Raw genomic sequence first — 18,547 nt, 5'->3', positions numbered from 1 at the left:
AAAGACAACACCTAGTCTTATTTTGAACCTCTGCAGCTCGACGTGGACATTAACACCAGTGACTCGTGGGTCTTTTTATTCTTTGAATACTTAGTATTTAAAGAATTTTCACCAAGCCCAATGATGAAAAATGATGATTTTTAAAAAGTTTACAAGAGATCAAAGATGTCATACAATCAAGTTGCAAAAGACAAACGTGAAGAACCAAAAATGTGCCAACAATTAAATTTAGGTGCAAAACTCAACAAAAAATTCAACTGCAGTAGGAAGACCTACAGGTCAAAAGTCACATACAATGTCCAACTTCATCCCACTTTATGCTAAAAGAATTGTAAGTTGAAGATTTCATATCCTCATCCTTACTTTATTCTCTCATCAACCACCAACATTTTACTTCGTACTTTAACTATGTTAAAGTTTCCTATTTAATGCTCTGGATTCTTGATACTAGTCACTATGACAAAGCTGTTTTTCCTGTAAAAAGGATGTAGATGACTAAAGAAAGCTGCAATTGACTCTACTGTGTCATATGTCTGCCTATCACGATGGAGGGGGAAACTATGAAGGTTGCAGCTTGCATATTCAAGCAGTGAAGCAACATTGTTTCCACTATGCGTAAAATGTAAACAAAACCAAATGTGATGAAGTAAAAAATAGATAAAACCCTGTATTTTTTCAAAGATGGCACAAAGAAATGCTGTAGGAAAGCTCTGTAAGCAGGAAAAAAATCTTACTATTACACACTATCTCATGCATTTGATGATGGACTTAGTGTTGTTCTTAATTTGAGTTATTACTGCAAATTCATCTGATTGCCTTTACACGTAGTTCTATCATTTCAAGTAATCCAAAAGTCTGCACTTGAACAAACCACAACAAACAGTTGTCTTTGGCAAGAGAAAGGGGGTGCTAGCTGTTTCATTTGAGAGAATCCAGTCTGATACCACAGCAACTAATTTTCACTTTCCCTTTTTTAACTGAACTCTTTCTGGTTCATTCGCTGTTTACATCATTATAGCTCCTTAGTTAGAGTTTCCTGGTTAGCTTTATGCACTTAAACTGCTTGGCTTTGGAAAGGAAACTTAGTTGGAGTACAGAAACTATTACAGTTTGAGTTAAAACACTGATGACGATATTAATTGGTGACAACACCCTGATAAACCTACCAGTGGGCGCAGCAGGTACCTACAGACCCATGCTACCGCTGAGAGGTAAACTGAGCTCGTGTTGTTATAACGCAGGGTTGTAAACAGGCAGGGAAAAACCTGCATCCCAGCCTGGACACGAATGTTACTCTGAAACTTGTCACCCACCTAAACATTTCTGCACACCAACTGTGGAAAGTGCAGAATAAGGTTTGATATTGTTTTGTTGAAAAAGGACCTTCCCTTTAAAAATACATCTTCTTGATGGCGGTATAAGTTGCTCAAAAACCCTCATATATTGTTCAGCATTGATGGTGCTTGCACAGATGTGAGTTATACATCCCATGCAAACTAATTTCAATCATCAGTCATGGATGCTGGATCTTTTGCACAGAGATTTCACAGGTTCTCTAAATCTTTTGATTTTACTTTGTATCATTGAGACGACGAATTCCCTAAATCTTTTCAAATCTAATGCTGGGTGTTGTTTGAATATTTGCTTATGTCAGTTTACAGTGTTTCACAGGAAGCTCAATTCTTCCACCTCTGCTCTTTTCCAACCTAAACATGTAACTGACCCAGTCAGCTCTGAGATGTTCCAATAGGTCTTTTTTTGTAGCATTACACAACTCTTCCAGTCTTCTGTCGCCTCTGTCACAACTTTTTGGTAACACGCAGCTGATCTCAAATTGATCAAATTGAACTCTGAGCATTTTTCAATTTCAGTCTTTGAACCATCTCTTTTGAAACCAGGCAGCACAGATGAGACACATGAACTCGCTGTCCCTAATTTGGCTTTAAAGTAATATTGTGTGATTGAAAATTATTAGAAAACATAGACAATATCTGATTAATTGTCAGACTCTTTTTCCATTTGACAAACAAAGATGCGACAGTATGAAAAGCTCAGTAGCTATCTTAAGCAAGAAGTGTGTCGGTTAGTCCATTTCTCATTTTTCTGCTGCACATCGTCTGCCAAACATACAGCAATGACTACCCATGATGATAAATGAATCGCTCTTCTCAGAACGTTTGACCACACTCCAGGAAGAAGTGCACGCATGGGTCTGGTGTCACGCTTTAATCTTGGTTACTGAGCTATACACAAAGTCTGTTTGAATCTATATCAAAAATCATCAACATCGCTAGGCTATGGATATTTAAGCTTACATCTTGGAATGAGGAACTTGTTGAGCAGCTTGCCTGTGAAGGATCGTATGGGAGGGGCATATGGGGGCAGGTGACTGGTAAAATCAAGTATATAAAGACTGACACACGGATTGGGCAGTCACACGATGGCTTTGATGAAACTGATGCTCGTACTGACTCTTGTGAACCTTCTGCTTGCAGGTATGTGTCTTCAGGTTATGCAAATGCAGATAGAATATTTTACTTGTTGTTTTCAACTGAATCTAGTGCATAGCTTTGTTTGGAGGACCACACGGAACACAGTATATCAGCACTAGCATGCATTTGTGTCAATCAATTTACAATTGGGACTGTTCTGATTAAGGATTCCTTTTTAATCCTTGTTATCATCAATTATTGCTAACTAATATAACTGTTACTGTCGGTGGCTTACTGCAATATGAGAAATGTTATTATTTCACAACATCGCCACCTTAAACAGCCTAATGACTTATCCATAATAGAAGTACTGTCAATTCAGTTCTTTTACAGTTTGAAAACTCATCATTATTGAACATGTTGGCAAACAAACCAAAAGTGTATCATATCATATATTCAGAAAATCTGAGGCCTGCACGCTACTCTCCTGATTTTGTGGAGTTTTTTTTCTCCAGAAATGTCTTACCAAAATTGATCAAACTGATTTGTCTCTCTCCTAGAATATCAAGTAAAGGTTGATGGTAGGTCTGATTAAATCATTACTTTTGTCTGAGGGGATTCCATTGCTGCTGTTTAATGAAATGATTTGTCAAACCTATTCCTCTCTCCAGTGACCAAACTGATTTCTGCTTCACTTTGCGGCACCGCTCCACTAAAGCCCAGGATAGTTGGAGGTGAAGATGCTGTACCTGGAAGTTGGCCCTGGCAGGCCAGCCTACAGAGAAATGGCAGGCATTTTTGTGGTGGTTCCCTAATCAACAAAGAGTGGGTGTTGACTGCTGCCCACTGCCTCTATGGGTGAGAAAACAGAACTCAGTACAGTTTTTACTGTGAGCGAGTGAGTCAGGACTGGAGTTTGACAAATGTTTGTCTAAGATGGCAAATATTAGATGCTGTGCTTAACACTGAAATTGCTGACATTTCTGAGATGCTTCACACACAAATATAGATATACTGGCTCCGGCCTATAACCGTTTCATATCATATTTAACTTTCAGGTGAGACCCAAAGGGTTTGTATTGCCATGTGAACTGAACAAAAGTAAATGCCTTTTGTGGAGAAGGAGTTTTAATCTCCATGTTTGCCGTCTTCATGCTGAGGAGAAGGAATTTAATCAAACTGAAGATTCGGAGCAATCAGTTGGTTTACTTTTCTCAGGCTACTTTTTCTTATAAATTGGTAATATAGCATTACCATAGTAATGAACTGGACTGAACTGGATTATATTAGTTTTGCCACAACCTGGCTCAAAAGTGTGTGACAAAAGAGGGAGACCACACATAGTCTGCAATAATTTACAATATAATTTAATCAAATAAACAAAGATTAAGCCTGTCTGCAGGTCAGGGGAGAGAGTGCAGCTCAGCTTTTAACACCTCCTGAGCCCAGCCTGACAAGCTCACTCAGGTAAAGCTCCACCCACAGCTACCTGCAACAAGAAAACAGAAACAGCAAAGAGGAAGGCAGAATATACCGAAGGCCAACCCTCAGGCCGTCACAGTTTCTAATTGGACTTGAAGTAAACTTGTTTACATCCTCCTCAATGTGCCCTGAAATGACTTCAGTTGTGAATTGGCATTATAATTTATAACTAAATTAACGTGAATATAGCCAGATTAAATTATGTGAATCATCCAGATGGGTTGCAGAAGGAAATGGTGTGTTCGTAAGGTTTATGACTTCTATCTTATTTTCAGAGCCAGCACAGTTGAATGGCAGGTTTCTCTTGGTCGTCAGAACCAGCAGGGTGAAAACCCCAATGAAGTGTCCAGGACTGTTGCCACAATCGTTATGCACCCAGACTATAAAGTTGCCTACAACAATGACATCGCTTTGCTCAGACTCTCCTCACCAGTCGAGTTCACAGACTACATCAGACCTGTGTGTCTGGCAGCGAGTGGCAGCGTGTTCATCAATGGCACTGACAGCTGGGTCACTGGCTGGGGTTCGGTCAGAGAGTTTGGTTAGTATTGGTTGAGTTCAGTGTTCTAGTGTCCTGTTTTCTGTATGTTTATGAGGGAACTGTCTCCAGTATATTTTTTTTCCTCAAAGTGCCCTTACCATTCCCTCAAACTCTTCAAGAGGTGGAGGTGCCAGTTATTGGAAACCGACAGTGTAGCTGTCTGAATGGAGTTAGAAGAATCACATACAACATGATCTGTGCCGGTGTTCTCACTGGAGGCAAAGACTCATGCCAGGTCGTCTGCTTAATTTCATTCGTCACTTTGATGGTAAACGTGGTTGGGACTTTCTGAATTTACAGGCTGTCCTCTTTATCTTTTCAGGGGGACTCTGGGGGACCAATGGTGAGTAAGCAGGGCTCCATCTGGGTCCAGTCTGGAATTGTTAGTTTTGGTTTTGGCTGTGCGCGGCCCAATCTGCCAGGAGTCTACTCCAGAGTGTCCTGTTACCAGTCCTGGATCAACTCCCACATCAGCTCTGATAAGCTTGGCTTTGTCCAGTTCACTTCCAGTGGAGCAGATCCTGATAGCAGCTACACCTGTCCAAATCTTCCATCTTTACAAACGAGACTGAGAACTACAAGTGTCACTACACCTTCAAGTATGTGCAATCACGAGTGCCTAAGAGCCATCATATGAAGTCCAGCTGTCTTCTTTTCACTTAGGATTAGCATGACCTGGATGAGAGAAACTAAGAAAAACTCCTTCAGAGTCTGTCTTTCCTATTTTAGCTCATGGATGCCTTTGTTTTTGTGTTTTAAAAACCTTTCTGTCATTTAGTACCGGTTTGTGGCAAAGCGCCAATGAACAATGGTTCTCTGAGTGACAGCAGTATTGTTCCTGGAGGAACGTTGCCTTGGATGGTAAGCCTCCACAAGAATGGGGTCCATACATGCGGAGGGACCTTAATCTCCGACAATTTTGTTCTAACTTCTGCTAAATGCTTCTCTACGTAAGTATACAAGCAGTTTGATTGAATTTCTTTAATTAAATAGGAGATGTATCTCTAAACACTCCTTACATCCCGCTGACAGATCTTTTCCAAATGCTAGTGAATGGACTGTGTTTCCACGCCAGCATCTTGTGAAAGGAATGGAAAAGTTTGAGATATCTCTCGGAGTTGCAAACATTACAGTTAGCAACACGAATGGCTCCAATATTGCCCTTTTGCACCTGGCTGATCCAGATACCTACAGAGAATACATCCAGCCTGTGTGTGTGGACATAAACAATGAAAGATCCCTCCCTGTTGGTAGTCAATGTTGGGTGGCAAGCTGGGAAAACGAAATCAAAGGCACAGGTAAGGGTTTATCAAGACTCTGTATTCTTTGCTAAATTTTCTCAAGTGACTGCATAATAGATGCTCACTATTTGCTTCATCTTAGACAGATAATTCACAAAACCTGAATTCATGTGAATAAATATGATTATTGTGGGCATTAAAGCTGGCTTAGGTCTTCGGAGCCTTGAAACTCAGGTGTTAAAATGTGGACATGTTGGAGATTTGGACAACATTTGCACTTACTCCATGGACCATAAACAGGTGAAAAAAAATCTACCAGCTTTATAAAAATGTTTGTGGTAGTAGTTTTCAAACCATTTGCTTCAGGATCTTGATGATGAATCTTGTTTTGACATCCACAGGTGGACCAAGGTGGACCTCTGATGTGCAAATCAGACTCTTCGTGGTTCCAGGTAGCTATCATGACGATGAATGACAGCACATCTGTTCCTGCAGATGTTCAGGTCTTTGTCAAACTTTCAAGATTTGGGTCATTTTTAAAGGAGACAGTTACCAATATACCATTTCCTTAAAGAACAGGAAACTCACCAAGTTTCTCATCTTTCGTTTTCATGTCTTTCACTCTCCCCATTAACGTCAGTGTTCCTGTTGTTGTAATCCATTAATGGGGCAGCTTAAGCTGCTCATTACTGCACTGAAAAATGATTCTGACATTCTTAACAAGACCCACCATGTGAAACTGGGGGTAATCTTTGCAAGAATCACTCCTAAGACGTTTATAATTTTTGTGACAAGAAATTGTATTTTATCGCATACCTTTCTGTGAATTTATCATCCAGTAAATTGTATTCTTAAAAATGTGTTTTACCGATCACCATAAATAAAAGACAAACTGCAAAATAACTGGATTTTGTGCCACATGTGGACATTTTTACCCAAAACTAATGAATACTAGTGAGGCTTGAACTAAATGTCCATTTTATTTCAATTCAGAACAGAGCTCAGTTACATTTCATAATGTACTCTGAAACAAATCAATTCATATTTTCAGATACAGATTGTAAGCATGTAAGCAGTCTTAAGCACATCTCAAAATTACTCATGATACAGTGTCGCGTTTTTACAACGACAAAATAATCTGCGAAAATTAAAACACAATGTTTGGCGTTCTATGAAAACAGGAATAATTCATGTGTAGACCAGCAAAAGGCTGTTCAGCTTAGAATGTGGGATAAGCTACTTTAAAACAAAATTCCATTACAGATCATGTCTCTCAAACGCTCCATGTGTGCTTGATAGTACACGACATTTGTATCCAGTAATATTTTTATTTGACCATCCAAACTTTCAGTGTAAATATAACGATCGATGTAATATCTGAAATTACTGTTGACTGTTTTAACATGACTGCTCAGACTCTTCAATTAAAAAATGTTTTTTTCGTCTCCTGAAAAGGTATTAATAGTATTTACTCTGTACTACAAGTACTCACTGAAGTACTCCTGAAGTACACGAAATTGGAAACTCACAATAATGCTAGCAATACTTTATGTAGCCATGTTAGCAGTTGTTTGCTGTCAGGGAGCAATTTCTTAAACACAGTCTGTTTGTTCGTTTCACTGAATAAAAGCGGTGGTTTGGACGTTCCTGTCATTGTAACTTCCTGAAAGTTGTAAGATTTTTGTAATCAGCTGAAATAAGCAGGCTAATAATATGAATGTATAGAACTGGACATGTGAAACAGGTGTGGGAAGTAGAATTACTTGTACTTTTATTCTTCTGGGGGCGCACCTCCATCAGCCCCTGCATCTGCTGCTCCTTCATCATTTGGATTCACCATTTCACTGTATTTGCTCTTAAAAAACCCAGCCTATGAGTAAAATGAGAAAGTTGTAAAAAAAAGACAGCAAGCCTGTATTTTCATGCCATGATATATAGAAAATATCAACCAGATGAAAGAATGAACTGTGGAATGAAATCAATTTATCTCACTTTGGAAATCAGTGTCATTTACTGAAAAGAATTGGTGTCTCACCTTATACAGGACAGCAGTGAGTAAAGCTAGAAAAGCTAACGCTCCCAGAGATCCTCCGACAATCTCTTTGGTGAAATCTGGTTCAGGATACACTTCTACCTCTGTTTCAATCTGAACAGCAACATGACATTTGATTCAAGTTCAAATTCAAGCTCCCTGAAATAATAATTAAGAGTAATGTGTAATCTTGCAAACCTTGCGAACAGGGGGGGTGTTATTAGTCGCTGTTGAGAAGAAGACGTACTGGTCTCTATCGTACTCCAAACTGGCCGTGCTGGTCAAGAGGAATTTGGCAGATGGAAGTCCAATCTGAGAGAAAGTGTTGAATGTTGTTAAATTTACATCTGAAGAAATATTCAATTTATTTGACAATATGGACTAGCTGCATTAACTACATAAACTTCACATCAATTACCTGCTCTATCCATCCTGAACTAAGATTGGCAGAGATTGTGTACGTCACACTTTCCAACCTTCCCATCAACTTAGTGCACTTGAAGACTCTGCACCTGGCTACAGAGCAGTCCTGTGGTGGACAAATGCAAATCAAGTATGAAATCTGCAGTACGATATAATGTGCACCTCTTAACATATGTGATTCAACAGTTAGACTGCAAAGGCATACTCACCACTAACTTATTTTCCTTTATCTGAGCAACAAAATCAGTGATGACAGGTTCTTGATCTTTTTGTGTTTGACAGTCTGCAATCTAAGAAAAAGGAGTGATTTATGTCACTTTGACTATTTTCCCTAAATCATTTTATTCTACAGTTACATGTTAGCCTTTTTAAAAGGAAGCAGCTGATGACATATTTTACCTGCAGAGTGTTGAAATCCACCCAGATGTCTTTGCCGCCAAGCTTTACAGGAACCTTGATCACCACCGTGAAATTCAGCACCCTGATATGATTTGTAACCTGAGAGAAAGAGAGAAATCAAAGGTTTTAGAGAAAAACTAAACATTAAATTAAGCTGTGTGTCAAGGCAATGAATGTGTTAACAGTAGGAATACTAATGGATGAAGCAATCTGTCACCTTCATTGATTGTTGGACTGGTTCCTGCAAATTATTTTTCCCAAAAGTGAAATTACTGTAGCTGAGGGAGCTGCAGAGAAATTGGAAACATTCAATAAATATTAGATAAAGGAGAACATTGTTATCTATTTGAATATATACATATTTATTTTTCAATTCAAGTTGCAAAATGCAGACCTTTCGACTGAAACAAAGATGCTGGATTTCACATTGATCTCTCTCTTCATAGAGAGCTCACTTGAGGGGGAGTGCTGCTGATTCCCACTAAAAGATAAAGATGGGAATATTAATAAAAATTGGAATATTGCGTATTAGAGCTCTATCTGCAGCAGGTGACCAGGACCTGGTGGCATTTGCAGTGACAAAGATCCTCTTGTCAAGTCCACTGTTGGTTCCGATTCCATAGGAGACAATGAAGACTGCCTAAAATGAGGTGAATGAGAGAGGTCACTTGGCCTCTTTAGGCTGGACAGTCTGTACAGCAGTGAGAAGCAGCAGTGCAGCTAACTGACCTTGGATTTGCTTTTGAAAATAGGTTTGTCAATACTGCAGTCTGTCTTTCCTCTAGTTACACCATCTTCACTGTCCAAGGAGTTGCACTCAATCCTTCCCTGCATTAAAAGGCACAACATCTTTGTGATTTGGGCAGCAGCTGATCAGAGATTAACCCAACCAGACTAGATCCCGATGCCTTACCTGTAGGGCTGTAAACTTCCTGTAGGAGAGCCCAACTGGGTAAGTGAGAGTAACATGGCTGTTGTATGAGTTTTCTTCTCTGTTCTCCACTGACACAGTTACATCCAAAAGCTCATCAATGCCGACTTGAACCTCTAAGGATCTGACAGTTAATGAGGAACGAGAAGAAGGAAATGAGTAGATCAAGACTGCAGTCAACACAGCATTTCTTTTATATGAACTTCTGATAGCTTTAATAAAGCCACAAATAAAAGCAAGAGAAGAGCCCGTTGAATGTTTTAGCTTTTTCTACTTAAAGAGGAACTATTAGACTCACTAAAATAAAACTTTCCTTCTGTTACTTGTCCTTACTTGGAGAAGTTGAAATCCACTTTCAGGTTGTCTACACAGTTGTTGTCGGCACCACAGTTGATCTCAAACCCTAACTGCAGAAGACAATAAGATGTTAGGCTCATGGTTATAAAGGGGAACGGCACCACTGTTAAGGATTTGTCATTGTTTTGGGACATCTCATAGCAATGCAGAGTACTTAAAATGTTTCACATTAAATGATCAATTTTCAATGCAGCTAGCATGAACTGAATTCATAATAAGCCGTGGTGACAGTAGAGCTTTTAGAAAGATGGTGCTCAGTGAATGAAATGTGTTTAAAGGTTACTCACTGAGTGAAATGTTGTTTTCTGGGCCAGCTGGGAGAGGCTGGGTTTAAGATTTGTGATAGAAGGGACACCATCAAAAGTGAATGTGAGCTCATTCCTAAGTGGATTGAGAATATCTTCTTGACAAGCCTTCAACAAAACAAGGAAATCCACATCAAAAGGTAAGTTTCAGAATAAAGGTCTTTGTGTTATATTTAATCTCCTATGGGTTATTTCAATGTTATTGGATTCTACCTCAATATAAAAATTCACACTGCTGCACTTTTGACCACTTAAGTCAACAGTAAATGTTCCGGTCTCATCTCGTCGTTTGTCGCTGATGTAAGCTCGGTTGTTCGGCGTCTTCCGAGTGGCATCCAGGGTCAAAGTGTAATTAATCTGTGCTTCAGCTGAAACAGACCAGAGTTTCATTTATACAAAAATGTACGCACATACAAGTATGTAACTGAGTGGATGAAAATGAAGAGAATGAGAAACCTGTGTTCACTGCAGACTGACTGTGCATGGTAAAGCAGATTTTAGCTGTGTTCTCCAATGGTTTGGAACAAGTTACATTTTGAGTTGGGATTTCGTTTGGGCTGAATGTTACAGTTACTTCAACCATTACTATAGGCTTTGATCTGGAAAAGATACAATAGAAAGACACATGCCAACAACCATTGAATGTAAGTTTAGACCTACTAAAAACTTTTCTGTTCGATGTACACATTCAGGCTACAAACTAGTAAAAAAAAGTTTAAATGACCATAATTATGCATATCTAAACTACGTACGACTTACCTGAGTAAGACAACTGTGCCCTTTGAACCCACCGCTAAGTCAGGCAGACCGTCCCCACTCTGATCAAAAGACGACTGACTGATTGACATGCCAAAGAACTTCAGTCCTGACTGGACTTCAGAGGCAGCGATTCTCTGTGGAATGGAAAATATTTGAATGAATCAAGCAGAAAACAGAAAAGATTTTATCCGCTGTTTTGTGCTTTCTTTAAGTTTGTTCACCTGTGAGTAAATAGGATTGATTCTTTTGCTTCCTTCACTGTGAAACATGTAGAGGCTGCCTTGACCGTCATTCTCCAAAGGTGCTCCAACTGCCAAATCATTGAAACCGTCTTTGTTCAAATCGGGCAGAACGGCAAGAGAAGACCCAAACCTTCCTTTGTCCGATGCATCCCCTCTTAGTACTAATGGAGAATTGAAGTGACACTCGACATTCTGGTGAAAATGTGAAGATGAGAAAGTGTTTCATGCTTATTAAAAATGTGAAAATTTAACAAAAGAATCGACTGAAAAGCAGTTGATGCAGCTGTCAGGTACCAAAGAGGTTAGTGTGCAAACATAAACTCGTCCTTCTCTATCAGAGTCTTTGTACATTGGAGAAGATATGAGGATTAGATCAGTGTAGCGGTCAGCATCCACGTTCATGGCACAAACCTCCGCCCCAAAGTATTCACCACTCTGAAACAGACAAAAATACAGTTTTCATTCAGTAGATACATTGATATGTTTCAGGTATTTCAGGACCATCTATATAAATGGTAAATATCTACCTGCCATTGATTTGGGACAATAGTTTGCTTTGTTATCTCATTTTGGACAGTCCTCACAACTCCTTTGTGTTGATATCTTGGAGCACCAATAATTGTCAGTGAGCCAGCTGAAACTGTAGCCACTGCCATGGAATAACCTAGAATTTAATAGTGGAGTAGTCAAAGGCATCGGTGTAAATATTCTAGGTTAGGCAGTGGAAACAAAGTGGATATACTTGGCAAGTTTTTTATGTGTTGGTCATCCTCTACATATTACTACATGTGGATGGATTCTGGTCAACATATTCCTTCAGTAATATAGATGTAGAGTTGTGCACCACAACCAGGTGTTATCTTGCTCTATCGTAATATTCTTACCAAGATAACTGTCAGGGTCTATGTCCCTGGGCTCATATGACACTGTCCTGGATGTGTGTTTCTTGTAGCCTCCTCTCCACTGATTAGCACCAACAATGGACATCTGAATTCCCTGCAATGTAGAGGAAAATGTATTTGGCAAGATCTAAATCTAAATATGTCAAAATCCATCATTAATTCAAAATCTTGGTTATTTTTAACTTTATAAGATTATACTATCTAATTATTATCAAGTGATTTTCATTACCTCTGGCACATAAGCTGCTTTAAACCCTTCTTGGGACATTTCCAGAGTCAGAGTGTCTCCACTGGTTTGAGATCCTGTGATCGCAAAATAAACAAGAGCCGAAGTTTCTTAATGCAACTATAGTCTGCATATGAATTGAATTCAGTGTTTCATAAAGGCTTTTATGCAATGAGCTTATTTAGGCTTAAAAGGTTTATGAGTCAAGGCTCAGAGGAGTAACTGAATAACTGTTGAAATGAGACACATGTGAACAGTATTTACTGATGACGCCTTACATCAAGATCAATTTTATCTGACAATAGGACACTGCTGCAAATCTGTTTTGTTAAGGTAATACCAGTACCTTCAATAGAGAAAATTTTATCTTGTAAATTCTGCCGTATTCTCTCAAGCGCTTCAAAGCCATCCACTTTAAACACATGGTCCCCCGAAGGATGAGAAGCAATGGTGTTCAGTTCATTTGTTGCTGAAGATTTTCCAAATGCTCTCCCGACCTGAGGATTACATCAAATATTTTTGTTGTCATGTACTTCATAGATTCCAGTAAAAGCAAAGGTAATCAATGATTTGAAACAAAATGTAAATCCAATGTAATAAAGATTCTGCTTCAAATCATAGGGAGTAAATTTGCAGCTGAGACATGTGTTTTGTAACTTATACATATATTTTAGAGCTTGTGTCATTATGTTTTAAAACAAGAACAAAATATACAAGTAAGGATCATTTAAGGTTCTCTCCGGGTACTCCCACCGTCCACAAACATGCATATCAGGTTAACTGATGACTAAATAGTCCCTAGGAGTGAATGTGAGTATGAATGCCTGTTTGTTTAAATTTCTCTATGTGGACCTGTGATGGACTGGCGACCTGTCCAGGGTGTACCCAACTCCCGCCCACTGACAGCTGGGATAGGCTCCAGCCCCCCGGCGGACCCTGAGTTGGATTAAGTCGCTATAGAAGATGGATGAATGGATGGATGGATCAATGAATTAAGTCTGAATATGTCAGTTAGCTTAGCAAGAAGAAACCTTCCACAAACCTAAATGAATACCCTATGGAATTTTTCACCTAATCTAAATTTTGGTTGCAGACCCAAGTATCAACCCCCCCTCTTTCTGACATTTATTAGGGATTAAAACAGAGATGAAATACCTCCACACACATAACAGACTCAAACATCTAATTTTTGTAGCTACATAAGGTATAAATAGATAGAACTTACTCCAATGGCAAAGCGAACAATGTTTTCATTTGCAGCTAGTTGTATTGCTCCATTTAAGTATTTGGAGTCGTTAGATTCTCCGTCTGTAATGACGATCAAAATCTTCTTCACCTTTGATCTAGAACCTCTTGTAGGTGAAAAGACATTGTTCCTGGTAAAAGAAAGATTTTTAACTTTTGATTATTGTTTTTGTACAGTGCTACATTCACTATATAAAAAAATTAAGAAAACAAACTAAAGGGCTGGTTTGATTGAATCCTAAAATGAAATGTCTTTTTACTATCCATAAAATAGTTAGAATTTTATGATTCTCAAAGATTCCTGAGTAACATGGAAATATGTTGAAATATTTTTTTTCAAAAAAACATGAAACTAAATTTCACTTTAATCTAAGCAAAATACTAAAAATTTCTCTGGCTAATTTCTATTGATGCTGCTAAAAGGCTGGTCTTGCTGCCAGTGTAAGACATGAAGGCCCAGACTTAATTTGAATGTTTCCCAGAATAAAAATTTGCAGAGAAACACAACATAAAAACTAGAACTGTGAGATAAACTGCAGATACTCCACTTGTAAAAGTTTGGCAATATTCATTGACAGAAATGTTTTTCTTAACACTACCAGAATCGTATTACTGTTTTTGGCGAGCAGGCAAGGCAAAAAAACTCCAGGAAGAGGGCAGAAAATCAAAGTCCAGAATAAACAGAGAACATTCAAACATGCTCTTCCTCTCCTTTCTCAGTTTGTACACTCTTAGCTTCCTCTCAAGTCTTTGTCCCTCCTATCTGGGATTCAAGCAAAGGCGGTGAGCAAAAGACACAAGAAACAATACAACTAAAGATTATCAAAAAATGGGAAATCACTGCTTCTGTGCTGACAACGTGTTCCCAATGCATGGCTGGCATGTCATTCCTGTCACGTTTTCTGTGTCATTTATACACATTTTAAGCTTTTCGTATTTGCTTTTACATCATTAAAATGAGGGGTACACAGCTAGGGTAAAAGTACAGGGTAAGGTGTTAAGCCTTTAAAGGAAGTCACAAAGAAAAATATAAAATGCATCGTAATGACAGCAATCTGTGTGTCATTATTACGTATATCATGAGCTCAGTGAGGTGGTATGAGTGCTTCATTTGTGTATTACAGTCTAATGTTGTATTTCAGGGTCTCTGTCAGAGCGTCTGTGTTTCCACCAATCCAAATATTTACTTTTAAATCAATTTAATCTGTGGGATAATGTGTCACCCATTTTATAAGTGAAAAAAACTTGAGCAAAAGATATTCCTTGCACCCTCACAAAGCACATCTTGCAAACGTTTCTCTCTAGTCACTCATCTCTCCTTCTTAGGAATCCAAGACATCTTTCAAGAAGTTTTACTTAAATCAGTTCCAAGGTCACATATAGGATGGTGGGGAGGAGAGAAGGTGCCAAAAAGACAGAAGTCTACCAAAACCAAAAGAACAAAGAAACAGGCAGTAGAATGGGTTGAAGTAGAGGACTGGCAGAGGAAAACCTGGTTGGTACCATGGACAAACTGGCAAATGGAAGCAAGAGGTTATGCCATACATCACCATATAGGGTCATAATGACACTTACACAAGGTGTTTAATGGCCCTCGCAGTGTAAGTCCCTCCACCAGACTGCCTGATTTGTTGAATTTGTGTTTCCCAATTGTTGGTTCTAAATGTATTGAAGTAATAATGGATTGTGGGTTGTGAGGCAAACTGGACAATGGCAAACTGCAAAAGAAAGAAAACATGAATATAAACTGGAAATATGTATTAGACATGCAAAAATATCCAGTAAAAATAAAGCATTTTGGCTGTTGGGGCGATTAGGGGAATGTGCCAAATATAGATTAAAAAAAGACATGGGAGTATGAAGAGGACGTTTAACTGTTTAGCTTTTATTTGACATATGTTGATTTAGCATCTCATTTTATTTTTGCTGATTTTTAATGGAAAAACACAAAAGCAGTCTTACTTGTGTATCTTTTCCCAAGAGAGACGCAATCAATTTTGTCACAAAAGTCTTCATTCTGTCAAAATCAGCAGAAGCTACACTGCTTGAGCCATCCAACAGAAATGCAACGTCAGCTTGGGTTTGACACTCTGTTAAAAAGAAGAGATGGATCCATGTCTCAACAGTTCTCTGCACAGTTTCCCATCAAGTGAGCTTGTTTGTCAACATGTTCTTTAATTCAAACTTCTGGGCTATTTATAGCAATGTTGGAAAAAAAAGGAACATTATCTCAGATCAGGAAAATTTGTCAGAATCACTGAATAATGAGGAAAAAATGATGGAATCATGAACAAAGAAGACACATTTAGTACTTTGTTGCACCTCCTCTGGCTTTAATGACAGCGTTCATAAGGTAATATCCAGTCCTGATCCAATTTAAATCCCAACAGAAGTTTTATCCTTTCCATTGTTTCCACTGATGTGTCTGTCGTTGCCATGTTTCCTGCCAATCAGCCAGCGCCTCAGCACACTAAGGTGTGGAAGAACTCTCTTTTACCTGCAGACTCATGTGCACATATCTGTTCTAGAAATGCAAATTTAAAAGTGATTCCATAATTCTTTCCTCTGCTTCTTCTAAATGAATACTTTTGTGTTATATTTGAGATTTGTTTAATATTTTCCTACAAAATAAACCAGCTGAACGGAAAAAAAAAAACATTCAAGAGTAATGATTTCATATTTTTTGTGTTAGTTAGGTTGTGTAGTTGTGTTTCTTGTGATATGCATGCTCGACTGTGTGGTGAGTAAATGTGGTGATCCTGCATTTAAAAGTCATATTTACCTTCAATTGCAGACGGGACAGTTTTTTTAAGACTGTTATATTTGTCTATCTCAATACAAAGACCGTTGTACATGGTGATACTTTTGCAGTCTTTCGGAATGGTTGGACCACACGCCTGTAAAAGACACAGGGTCAGGTTTGTTCAATAGGTTGATGATTCTACTGTCCTTTAAGCAATACATTTCAAGCAGCATGAAAAAGTTAACATTTTTCTGCAAGTCACCTACTCACCACTGTGGTTTCTGTGTTGGGGTTACTTGTCATTGCCAAACCAAGGGACATGTTGACTACAGACTTTGGAACTGTAGAAACGTTCAACAATTCTTAAAGCACACAGTCAAGAAACTATGTGACAGTGAAACTAAAACTACAGCTACCACAGGTTTAAATACTCCCTGCGTAAGAATGTAAATAGCAATGAAAAATAAATTTTATCAAAGACTGGAATGCAAAACATAATTCAGTTTCACAAAATTTCAGAGGATTCTGTTAAAATTTTGAAAATTAAATGTTTCCTACCTTGAAGTTGCAGACTTTGACATTGATCATTGGTGCACTTAAATATTTGCCCCCTTTGATTTCCTGAATACTGTTTAAAAGGGGCACTGACGAGCAAGCTAAAGAAATAAAACCACACAAACATTTGAGAGGGGCAGGCTGGTAAGTTGAGACCCTTGTGTTTTTAATTAAGACACGTGATTATAGCCTTGTTGTTGTGAGATATGCATATTAAAGTTATCACAGGAGCAAATTATATGACAGCAGTCACCTACATTAAGCTCTATAATGCATGATCTGACTCACTCTGATTTTCTTTGCACCACCTGGTAGCCAAAACCTGCAGCAGCATCCTTCAGGGACTTCCAAGCCAGAGGCTCAATATTGAAACAAAGTGCAGCTTTTAACACTGGGGAGTGAAGAAGTAAAATCCACAGCATTAATCTCATCTAAAGCCAAATTTTGATCGAAACAATTTAACTGAAATAATCTCAGATGTAAAATGAGTGTAAAAAGTTTACTGCACATGTTGTTTTGGGTGTCTCAGGGTGAAATGATGTGTGTCATTACTTTTAATACCACTAGAGAGCACTAAAGTCAGAACTTTTGTGATTCAGAGAACGGCGCCTTAAAACCATTATAATGTGAAAAACATTCAGACTGAAGTCAGATTTCCTCTCGTCCGTTGTTCTTTGGTTTTGATCAACTGTGATATTTCTTCAAATTATCAAAATAGAAAATAAGTTTTTGTACATTAAAATGTACATTTAAATATAATAGTATTCTAAAGACACACATACAATACAAATATGAACAATTTCCTTTATATCCTTAAAAGTAATTTTTTTTGGGGGGCAGGAATAAAATTTTAGACGTGAAGTTATATAAAGATACTCAAAATGATTAGAAATATTTTCTCATCATCTGCTAATTTAGGCTTGCATACGTTTAGCTTTTGTCTGCTTATAGATCAGCTGGATATCGAGGAATTTTGTCTCCTTGTGTATTTCAAAGTGTTTGACATCATGTGAAATCCTGTTTTGTCATGGTTTCCAGTGAATAAATGATTAAGAATGAGAATAAAATATTTCATCATAGTGAAACATCCCCTCGCCCTGTTCTTTGTTTTGTCACAGACACACCCACAGTAGGTTAAGATAGATTTTTAACTTCAGCAGTGACAGAAAATTATGATGGGAAATATCTTTTCACTCTAAGTTTTTCTACAATAAAAGAAAAAAAACATTCAGGACCTCATTCAAATATCTATTAGATCTATTATATCTAGTAGATTGATTCACACAGAATGAGATATGAATGGCATATGTAAGCCATCATTTCAAACTATTTTTTGGCTCTTATATCACAAATTATTGTTTGCTACTCTCTTTTGCAGCTTACATCTGACAACATGTATTTGTTGAAATGAAACTATCAAATTTGTGCAGAAGCTTGTCTTACCTGATAGTAAAAGAATAGCTGTAACTGTCCAGTCCATTGTTTTACTCCCATGAAACGTAACTGAAAGTGTGATGTAGCCTACTTTCTGAGCTCAAACAAATGTATCTAGAAACTGTGGGAGGCAGCTAATATCTACTGGTTAAAGTGCCAAGAGAGAGATGTTGAAAGCACAATGCAGAAATCCTAAGAGGGGTGCTTAAAGGTAACGCAGTCATTCAGAGGAACTCTGGTGTGGGCGGAGTTACAACACAAAAAGTACTTTGGTATACCGTCTGAGCTCAAACAAATG

General features: G+C 38.2%; 2 protein-coding genes across 3 annotated transcripts in view; one reads left to right on the top strand and one right to left on the bottom strand.

The window, feature by feature from the left end:
• The window catches only part of LOC142374525 (transmembrane protease serine 9-like), a 21,440-nt gene extending 14,339 nt beyond the window's left edge, over nucleotides 1-7,101 (top strand). The window contains exons 8-17 of the mRNA XM_075458245.1: nucleotides 2,413-2,495; nucleotides 2,993-3,013; nucleotides 3,104-3,290; nucleotides 4,190-4,455; nucleotides 4,545-4,690; nucleotides 4,778-5,054; nucleotides 5,234-5,405; nucleotides 5,488-5,753; nucleotides 5,899-5,996; nucleotides 6,098-7,101. Coding sequence (XP_075314360.1) covers nucleotides 2,413-2,495; nucleotides 2,993-3,013; nucleotides 3,104-3,290; nucleotides 4,190-4,455; nucleotides 4,545-4,690; nucleotides 4,778-5,054; nucleotides 5,234-5,405; nucleotides 5,488-5,753; nucleotides 5,899-5,996; nucleotides 6,098-6,268 — 1,687 coding nt within the window. The 3' untranslated portion in view covers nucleotides 6,269-7,101. The remainder of the gene's footprint in view (nucleotides 1-2,412; nucleotides 2,496-2,992; nucleotides 3,014-3,103; nucleotides 3,291-4,189; nucleotides 4,456-4,544; nucleotides 4,691-4,777; nucleotides 5,055-5,233; nucleotides 5,406-5,487; nucleotides 5,754-5,898; nucleotides 5,997-6,097) is intronic.
• LOC142373485 (integrin alpha-M-like) lies at nucleotides 6,658-18,547 on the bottom strand. 2 transcript variants are annotated; one of them, XM_075456755.1, is made up of 30 exons: nucleotides 18,259-18,547; nucleotides 17,104-17,206; nucleotides 16,819-16,916; nucleotides 16,531-16,601; nucleotides 16,300-16,414; nucleotides 15,480-15,607; nucleotides 15,093-15,235; nucleotides 13,498-13,648; nucleotides 12,619-12,769; nucleotides 12,276-12,349; nucleotides 12,029-12,140; nucleotides 11,672-11,808; nucleotides 11,439-11,579; nucleotides 11,124-11,336; nucleotides 10,903-11,036; nucleotides 10,600-10,742; nucleotides 10,357-10,511; nucleotides 10,126-10,251; nucleotides 9,815-9,888; nucleotides 9,464-9,605; nucleotides 9,280-9,378; nucleotides 9,111-9,190; nucleotides 8,945-9,031; nucleotides 8,768-8,837; nucleotides 8,551-8,649; nucleotides 8,361-8,441; nucleotides 8,147-8,257; nucleotides 7,927-8,040; nucleotides 7,732-7,842; nucleotides 6,658-7,566 (listed from the first exon to the last, which is right to left on the bottom strand). In XM_075456755.1, exons 1-30 carry the CDS (start codon nucleotides 18,293-18,295, stop codon nucleotides 7,468-7,470), a joined length of 3,399 nt encoding a protein of 1,132 aa, XP_075312870.1. In that variant the 5' UTR covers nucleotides 18,296-18,547; the 3' UTR covers nucleotides 6,658-7,467. The 2 variants fall into 2 exon arrangements, with proteins under 2 accessions (XP_075312870.1, XP_075312871.1); XM_075456756.1 differs by lacking the exon at nucleotides 16,819-16,916.

This window comes from Odontesthes bonariensis, chromosome 23, assembly GCF_027942865.1.
Source record: "Odontesthes bonariensis isolate fOdoBon6 chromosome 23, fOdoBon6.hap1, whole genome shotgun sequence".
In the NCBI taxonomy this organism is placed as follows: domain Eukaryota; kingdom Metazoa; phylum Chordata; class Actinopteri; order Atheriniformes; family Atherinopsidae; genus Odontesthes; species Odontesthes bonariensis.
Note: the sequence above shows the minus strand (reverse complement) of the source record. Positions and strands in the feature narration are given on the sequence as shown.